A 9665-nucleotide genomic window follows, 5' to 3' on the forward strand; every position below is an offset into this window, starting at 1 on the left:
TACAACTTGAGAGAGATTAACTTTAGAATTTAGTCTGAGTATAACAGAATTTTCAGTGGAATTTCCTCTGAATTTTAGAAGTAATTAATACAGCCAGTGATCTGTAGTGACTGTTGGGACCACAGGTCTCCTCATTTGGGAGAAAGGATGAGAACTTCTTCACTTGTTCAAAGGACAGACTTAGCTTGTGAGATGGAAACAGAGTCATTTCACCCTTTCTTGAAAGTTCAGCTGTGTGTGGAGGAGTGTGTATGAAAGATGTGCCAGTTATCAATTTATTGCCTTTGAACTACAAACTCCCCCTTCATAGATTCAGAGGGTAATTCCGGACTTGGGCCTTGTAAACATGTCTCATTGCCAGCTGGCGCAATGTTAAGCTTTGTTGGTAGAGAGGATGGAAAGGACCCGGCAGGAAGAGGCAGCTTCTCTTCCGGGTCCCGGCATGTGCTCCGCACTTCTTGTTGCTGGGTGCTTGGCCATCCTGTGGGGCACCCGAGATGCTCACGTCCAGCAACGTTTAGTGACAGTCCCCGGGTGCTTTCTTGGCAAGTTTCACAGGCACCTGAGCAAGTTCAGCCATGCTCCTTTGCCAGCTTCCTACAAACTGTGCTAGAACCCTGGGAGCTGTTCTTCTGCTTGTTAGTCTTGTTTTCTGGCACCTCGGCAAACTTCCCCATCCAGCAGGCTACAGTCACACACTCCCCAGTGAAGCCTGAGTCATCACTCAGGAGAAGAGAGTACATATTATAATGTGTCACTTTCTGTGAAACTCTGGCTTAGTCTTAAAGATAACAATGTCTCCCTACAGATGCTATTCTTATGTTCTTTAGAGTTCTTTCTAGAGTTCTTTAGAGTTCATTAGTAAATAATGCTCTGCTATTTGTTAATAATTCTTTATGTTAAACTTTCCTTTTTCAACTTGCCACGATTTTTCTCCTGATGGCCCCTATTTGGATAGTATGAGTCCATCAAGTGCATGAGAAGAAAGGCATTAGCTGCAGAAAGATCACAATCACATGTCAGGAAGCACCATTCTACTTGTAAGGAATTGCAGCATGTGGTGATGATACGCGTGGGTGTGGATGAGGTGGCAGCAGAGTCGGAGAAATGGGACTGTATCCCTTAAACCTGGGGAGCCCATCTGGGCCAAGAAGAGAATTTTCATACTGTTACATAGGTTTATTTCAGAAGTATTTTTCCAGGTACTAATATCTAAAATAAATATACTTACTATTTAAAATTAACATATACAGAGTAGGTAATGAGAATTCCCTTTAAAAACAATTCTACAGCTATTTGACAACTGATGACAACTCTGTATCTGAGAGGTAAATTCAGAGTCAGTCTCTAGAGAGACAATGCCCCACAGTGGTCAAATAAGGAACATGGAAATGCTTTCTGTAAGGGGTTTGTGCTGTGCTTCTCTTGTAAAGCCAGCTACTGTGTTACCCAGAGCACAGTAATACACAGCTGAGTCTTCTTCCTGAGCCGAGGGTTTTTTCAGATGGAAGGATGCCTCAGTCTGGCTGAGCTCAGCAGTGAAACCCTGGATGCTCTCTCTTGAGGTGTGTTTCAGGAGTAACTGGAGGTGCTGTCTGGGGTACTGGACATACCAGAAGAGCACAGGACTCCCAGAATATGAATAGTTGCACTTCACCTGCACTGGGGCCCCTTCAGACACATAGGTGTGGCTCTCAGGCTGAGTCACTGTCTGGGCTCTTGTTCCTCCTGTAACACAAATTTTGGGTCAGGGATTGACTTGCAAACAGAGCAAAATATTTTGTTAAGCCAATTCTGAATCAGAAGACCATAGTAAGATAAAATAAAAAGAGACTTACTCACCAAGTGTGAATATCACCACAAGCACTGAGATGAGGGTGCGCTTCATGTCTGAGCTCTGAGGAAGCAGGAGGCTCCTTTCTGCAGGTTTTTCCTGGAAACAATTCAGCCACATGGACACCCTGACAGAGCCGTGAGTGATTTACAGGGCATGCAAAGTAAAAGCTCTTCCTCAAAGGGCTGGTGGCTTTCTGGCTTTCTGGCTTTCTATCAAGTTCAAGTTGTGTAGCTTCTCCCTCTAGAGGCCAAATATGATACTGCAGGTAATCTCAGGCTTCAGGAAGACCAATTCTGAAACAAAATGGAGAGGAATTTCCTCCAGTTAGTAAAACAAAGTGTAATGCTATGTTAAGTAAAGAAGCTTGTTACCAGAAAGATCCAGACATCAATGGAACATAATAGAAAGTCCAAACATACAAGTTACTTATGAAAATTTAGTTATTAAAAAATAGGAAAAAGATGGCATATTCAATAAAACATGCCCTCAAAAATGGAGAGTCGTCTAGAGATTAACAAATAAATTTGGACCCCTACCTTAGCATCTGTTATTAAATAAATTCTGCTGCTGCTAAGTCACTTCAGTCGTGTCCGACTCTGTGCAACCCCATAGACGGCAGCCCACCAGGCTCCCCCGTCTCTGGGATTCTTCAGGCAAGAACACTGGAGTGGGTTGCCATTTCCCTTTCCAATGCATGAAAGTGAAAAATGAAAGTGAAGTCGCTCAGTCGTGTCCGACTCCTAGCGACCCCATGGACTGCAGCCTACCAGGCTCCTCTGTTCATGGGATTTTCCAGGCAAGAGTACTGGAGTGGGGTGCCATTGCCTTCTCCGAAATAAATTCTAAATATAGATAATTAATATTTTTAAATAGTAGTTTTTTTTAATAAGTTTAAGATGGTCATGAATTTTCTAAGCATGAAAGTCAGAAAGAGTATAGGAAAATATTAGCAGATTAGACTTCACAGAAATTTAAGCTTCCGTATAGGTTTGTTAGTGAAATGCTTAAACATTACCATACCAAGTTATTTTCCATTCATCATCATTGATTCTGACCTTCCTCACACCAGGAATGGGCCTTTAGAATTTTAGATCTACAGTCTATTTTTAAATAGTTCATTAACAAAGTAACAATCATTTGAACTAAAAAGAAGGCAATTGTAATAATTGCCTAAAACTAATACAATATTGTAAAGTTTAAAAATAAAATAAAATTTTAAAAAGGAGAAGGCAATTAATTGTAGAAAGAGGGTACATTTAAAATGTTCCTGATCCCCTGTGTTTAGCCAAGGAGCTTTCTGTTGAAGCCAGCCAATGCTGTGCCAACAGAGCTCAAGTGAGTTATTCCATTGGGGCTCATAATAAATCTAGGGTCAATAGCAAGGAACTCCAGGATAAGGAGCAGAAAACTACAGGTTGTGAAGAAAGCTTTGCATGCAGAGATCAGTGGACCTCTAAGGAAGCTAGTTCTTTTGAGAAAGTCTTTTCTCTAGCCCCCAAATAGCTGAGAAGAAAGTAGCAGGTTGAGTGCCATCTGTCCTAAATGGAGAGGAGTACAACGAGATTGGAGAGCAAAGACATGTTTTTCTAGTTTTTCAGCAAGGTACTGGCATTGCTGCTGAGACCAGTGCCCTACTGCCTAAGACACTGCTGATCACAGGTACAGAAATATCTAGGCTTTTCACTCTCACAGCATTGCCTCCACTTAAAGTGCCCCAGCAATCAGACACGCCAGAAAGGAGTAAAGAAAGGGAAAGGATACTTCAGAGAAAAATAAGGGCTTCATGTGGGGAAAACAAAGTCTGAAAAAATGATCAGGGTCAGTGACCCAATTTCCCTAGCCAAGAATCAGTACACAAAGTTTTCAATGATTGAGAATTCATTTACAAGGAAGCTCTCACAAAGAAGGAATATCTTACTGAATGCTTTGCTTATTTATTGAATCCTCTTGAGGGAATAAATAAAATTAGGAGAATTATGTAAACCTCAGACATAATTATCATGAAAAAATACAGTGTCTCCAACAAGATTTTGACTGATGGAAGAGAAGCAGGACATGTACATGATGGCAATTCCACCTCCCTTCTGCTCCTCTCCAGCACTTTCCCCACTCACCTTGCAAGTGCATCACACTGATTCTGCTCTGTAACTATGAAGTAGGGGCCACAATTCAAGTAGCTGTCTCCTATTTCTTTCTCCCCAGTCTCTCTTTTCTGTGCACTACTTCTCTTCTGTTTCATCTTCTCATCTCCTTTCTTCTTCTTCTTATTTTTTTTTTTTTGTCTCTGAGAGAAATGGAGGTGTAATAGAAGGTAGAAATCATTGGAATAATTGTGAAATGACTGTAAGGCTCATATTTTAGAATTTTTAGTCATGAGTATCAAAACTCTAGATAGGTAATGCATGTGATTTCTTCTTGAACTTTTTTTAGTTTCACCATGGCCCTAATCTGATGCTCAATTCTGCTGGGGAATCATCTCTTTACACCATTCAAAGCAACAGATCTTCCTCACAGATGAGTATATGGAGATGCCCCAGTTCCCCATATGACTAGTTCAGATGTTTTCCTAACTGCCAGAAACCCTAATTTAAATGCTCACCAAGATTCTTCTCAAACGTTGAGAAAAAAATTTGTCATTTGGAGTAGCTTAGAGTGCCCTTTGGAGAAGGCAATGGCACCCCACTCCAGCACTCTTGTCTGGAGAATCCCATGGACAGAGGAGCCTGGTAAGCTGCAGTCCATGGGGTCGCTGGGAGTCCGATACGACTGAGCGACTTCACTTTCACTTTTCACTTTCATGCATTGGAGAAGGAAATGGCAACCCACTCCAGTGTTCTTGCCTGGAGAATCCCAGGGATGGTGGAAACTGATGGGCTGCCATCTATGGGGTCGCACAAAGTCGGACATGACTGAAGCGACTTAGCAGCAGCAGAGTGCCCCTAGTGGTCTAAAATTGTTGGGTCAACTAGCTCATCAGCAGCCACTAGCCCTCCATTCTCTCCTGAGGACCATCTACAAATTATCAGGAACAAAAGACCTGTCAGCTTGGGTGGGGATTTTTTAAGTAAACTTATTCCTTCTTCAAAATGTCAGTTAATGGAAACTACTATCTTAAACTATTTTGTCAAATTTCATCTTCAAAGTTGAATGAAATTTTTCCAATCTATTTCAAAATAAGTCCACAACAAATTATCAAAGTTTTTCTATGAGTGAGATCTTTTTCTAAGTCTTTAAAACTTAAAAACTGAATTCAGCTCTGTCTATTTACAAGACGTTGCAGTATAATAGGAAAGACAAGGACACGTGTGTATGTGTGTGTATTCATATACAAAGTGGCACATGAGATAGTACAAAATCAATCTAGAAATAAGGAGACATTTCTTATAACAGAGAACAGTCAGACAAAAAATTAATGAGAACAAAATTGCTTTGTCCTTTTCCTGGAAATGATAGAAAGGAATGTTATCAGAGGTTATGTAGAGATATTGGGTTGGGGGTAGACTAAAGACTAGAGACACTTTCTAGATGAAAATAAGAGTAGGAGATGGACAGATCGGTGGAAGTAATTTGGGAGATATGAGGTAAAGTGTTCTATTCTATTATGCATTTCAAAATTTTAAAGGACATATAAATATATTATTAACCTATCTCTCCTTTCTATATGTAATAGTATACAGTTTGCAACTTGAGTTATGGAACTCAGTTATACATCCTGATGACCTATTGATGCTAACACCCTGCTTCATAATAATTAAGTCCCCTTTATACGAACCTTCAAGTTTCAAACTTTCAAAGATGCAAACATGCATTCTCATGTCCAGTCACTTAAGTCAGTTCACATATCTGGTGTAATTTTCAAGGTACTGTAATTTTATTTTGTTTTCTTTATTTTTGTGTGAAAAATAAAGAAAAATGAATGAATGTGAAAGAATAAGCTAGGTGGCTACCTGGAGGAAAAGCACTCAAGGTACAGGAAGAAGAGCTACAGAGACCCCAGGGCAGGAAAGCAATTGCCATGTCAAAGCAATATCAAATGTGGTGAAGGCGGAGAGAGTAAGGAGGAGACAGTGACTTATGTCAGAGAGGGGGCAGGGAAACCAGATGGAAGAGTCTTACAGGTTGTAGTAAGAATCTGCTTTTCATCTCAGTGAGATGAAAAACCACTGGAGAGTTGTGAGCACGGAAGCCACATGATCTGAGTCATGTTCTCAAAAGCTCACTCCACTGGGTGGAGACCAGACTGAAGAGGGGCAAGAAGGAAAGAAGAGAGATCAGGTAGGGTTATTATTGCCACCCCCAGGCAAGAGATGAGAGTGGCTTGGATCAGGTAAGAGCAGAGTTGGAAGTGAAAAGTGATGAATTTTGGGCCTGCTCTGAAGAAAGAGCTAATTGACTTTCCTAACAGATCAAATGGAGATATGAGAAAAATTTAGGAGATAAGGGCAACTTCAAGGTTTCTGACCAGGTGATTAGAGAATTTCATAGACAGAGCTGCCTTTTGCCTAAATGAGGATGAATTCACAAAAAGCAGCTGGGAGGTATGGAGGGTGAAGTAGCTGGAGTGGTGGAAATCAGGAGATCACCTAGAGATATACCAAGAAGATGCCCCAATGGGGATGTCAGATAGATCATTTAATATACAAGTTCAGAAATCAGAGGAGCCAGGTGGGTTTCAGATATAAATGCTGATATTTAAATAGTTTTTAAATCCAAGAGACTGGATACAATTAGTTGGAAATAAATTGTTGGTAGAAAGTAAAGAGTTCTAAGAATAAATTCTTGAGGCATTCCAATGTTTAGAGATCAGGGGGATGAAAGAAAAACCATCAAAGGAGACTCAGAAGGAGCAACTGATAACAGGAAGAGAACCAAGAAAGTGCTCGGTCTCTAAATCTAAATAAAGAATTTCAAGAAGGGAGCATTCTATAATCTCAAATGTCATCATTATTTGCTATGAAATTCATATGTTGAAACTCTAATCCCCCAATGTCATTGCATTTGAAGGTGGGGGTCTTTGAAAGGCAATTAGGGTGGACCCCTCGCTGTGGGATTTGTGCCTTTATAAGAGATGCAAGACAGGCTGCTTCTCTCTCTACTCTCCATTTGAAGCTACAATGAGAAGTGAGCAGTCTGTAAACCAGAGAAGGGATCTCACCAGAAACTCACCATGCTGGCACCCTGACCTCAGACGTCCACTCTCCAGAATGATGAGAAACAAATAAATCCATGTTGTTTATAATCCACCTGGTCTATTGTACTTTGGTCCAAACAAAGACACTGCTTTAAGTAGTTAAAAATACTAGCTGGAACAATAAATGCATGTAAAGACAAATATAAATAGGCAAATTTTCCTATTAAGTTACAGAGACAATCTGAATAATATTCAAATCTTCTGTAGGAGACATAAAAATAATGCAATGAAGTGACAGAAATGTTAAAAGTCTGTGATTGGGCTCCCTGCTGGACTCAGGTGGTTCAGCGAGCATCACATTCACAAAAGGAAGGATGAATATGAGTGTCATAGCAGATATGGGATGGGGAGAGATTATTCCTTTGTTTGGTGCTAAAGGGGAAAGAGTAAATTAGATCAGGGACTTATACTTAACATCAGAATGGAACATGTAATGTTAATTTTTTTAATCAGTGCATATTAATAAAAAACTACAATTTTCTTTGTCAGTCATAAAGTCTAAATATGACTCGGTCTCAGGTGAACAACTTTGATACTTGTTAAAGCCATTAAAAAAAAAAAATGACTTGGGCACCACATGTTTATATTCACAAAGGGAAAGTCCCATTCCAATTGTCAATGGTCAGAACAGACAGGTATACGGTGCCAAATTAAGGGGACCTCACACTAAGGAGAATGTCAACAGAGGAGTATCTGCAGAGAAACCTGAGCTATGTTCTAACAGTAAAGAAAATATAGCACACGTATAAATGACTCTGGAAAGAATTGTGAGAAAAAGGAGAGCACACTTATATAAACTCAATAAAGCAGGAAGGAGTGAAGCCAGGAGAGCAGGAATGAGAAGAACTTCTGTAGGTACAGAGGACACAGCGGTGAACTGACACAGACACTCAACACAGCAAAGCAATTAGCATCCCATGCAGGTAGGAGAGAGGGTCTGTCATTCAAGGAGCACTCCTTCTGTGGTCTAATAATAAGATGCAACTCTAAAGGGGAAAGACTTCCCTACCCAACTTATTTTAGCATAGAGAACACTAAAACCTAATGTTGAAAAAATTAAGCAGAGAAATCTCCGCTGAAATGAAAGTCTGGTCAGCTAGGGTCCTCTTGACAAGGCTAAAACAACTTCCTTCTTTCTGAGCAATCCGTTGACTTGTACCAGGTTGAAATCAGTTCTCCCTTGTGTTTCTATTTACTTCTTGATCCTGTTGATAGATTTTCTTTCACATGTAAGACCAAATCATATGGTCAGTTTGAAAGTTTATATGAAAATTAAAAAATGGGACCTAATTAAAATTAAAAGCTTTTGCACAACAAAGGATACTATAAGCAAGGTGGAAAGATAGCCTTAAGAATGGGAGAAAATAATAGCAAATGAAGCAACTGAGAAAGAATTAATCTCAAAAATATACAAGCAACTCCTGCAGCTCAATACCAGAAAAATAAATGACCCAATCAAAAAAATGGGCCAAAGAACTAAATAGACATTTCTCCAAAGAAGACAACACATGAAAAGATGCTCAACATCACTCATTATCAGAGAAATGCAAATCAAAACCACAATGAGGTACCATTTCACACCAGTCAGAATGGCTGCTATCCAAAAGTCTATAAACAATAAATGCTGGAGAGGGTGTGGAGAAAGGGGAACCCTCTTACACTGTTGGTGGGAATGCAAACTAGTACAGCCACTATGGAGAACAGTGTGGAGATTCCTTAAAAAACTGGAAAGAGAACTGCCATATGACCCAACAATCCAACTGCTGGGCATACACACCGAGGAAACCAGAATTGAAAGAGACACGTGTACCCCAGTGTTCATTGCAGCACTGTTTACAATAGCCAGGACATGGAAGCAACCTAGATGTCCATCAGCAGATGAATGGATAAGAAAGCTGTGGTACATATGCACAATGGAATATTACTCAGCCACTAAAAAGAATACATCTGAATCAATTCTAATGAGGTGGATGAAACTGGAGCCTATTATACAGAGTGAAGTAAGCCAGAAAGGAAAACACCAATACAGTATACTAACACATATATACGGAACTTAGAAAGATGATAATGATAACCCTGTATGCGAGACAGCAAAAGAGACACAGATGTATAGAACAGTCTTTTGGACTCTGTGGGAGAGGGTGAGGGTGGGATGATTTGGGAGAACGGCACTGAAACTTGTATATTATCATATGTGAAATGAATTGCCAGTCCAGGTTCGATGCATGATACAAAGTGCTCAGGGCTGGTGCACTGGGATGACCTAGAGGGATGGGATGGGGAGGGAGGTAGGAGGGGGGTTCAGGATGGGGAACACGTGTACACCTGTGGCAGATTCATGTCAATGTATGACAAAACCAATAAAATATTTTAATTAACCTCCAATTAAAATAAATACATTTATATTAAAAAAAGAAATTTTATATGATTCAAAATATCTGATCAAACATATGTACTCTCCTCCTTTCTCACCAAACTTCCCACTGGGATAAAATTTACAAGTATAAAAAGGATGATACTAAATCCATAATGTGAAAAAAATAAAAAGATGAAATATAGCAACAGTTCCCATAAGACAAAAAGTAGATGCAAGCATTCTGATGGGTGAGACAGAGAGGGAGAAAGCACAGAATGAGC

General features: G+C 39.9%; 1 gene segment (V, D, J or C); it reads right to left on the reverse strand.

Annotated features, from left to right (window-relative positions):
* Positions 1–203: 203 nt before the first annotated feature.
* On the reverse strand, positions 204–2277 carry LOC132346349 (T cell receptor alpha variable 16-like). The segment is given in 2 exon segments: positions 204–1728; positions 1843–2277. Coding segments are annotated over 2 exon segments (468 nt in total).
* Positions 2278–9665: the final 7388 nt, after the last annotated feature.

This window comes from Bos taurus, chromosome 10 (genome assembly GCF_002263795.3).
Source record: "Bos taurus isolate L1 Dominette 01449 registration number 42190680 breed Hereford chromosome 10, ARS-UCD2.0, whole genome shotgun sequence".
Classification (NCBI taxonomy): Eukaryota; Metazoa; Chordata; class Mammalia; order Artiodactyla; family Bovidae; genus Bos; species Bos taurus.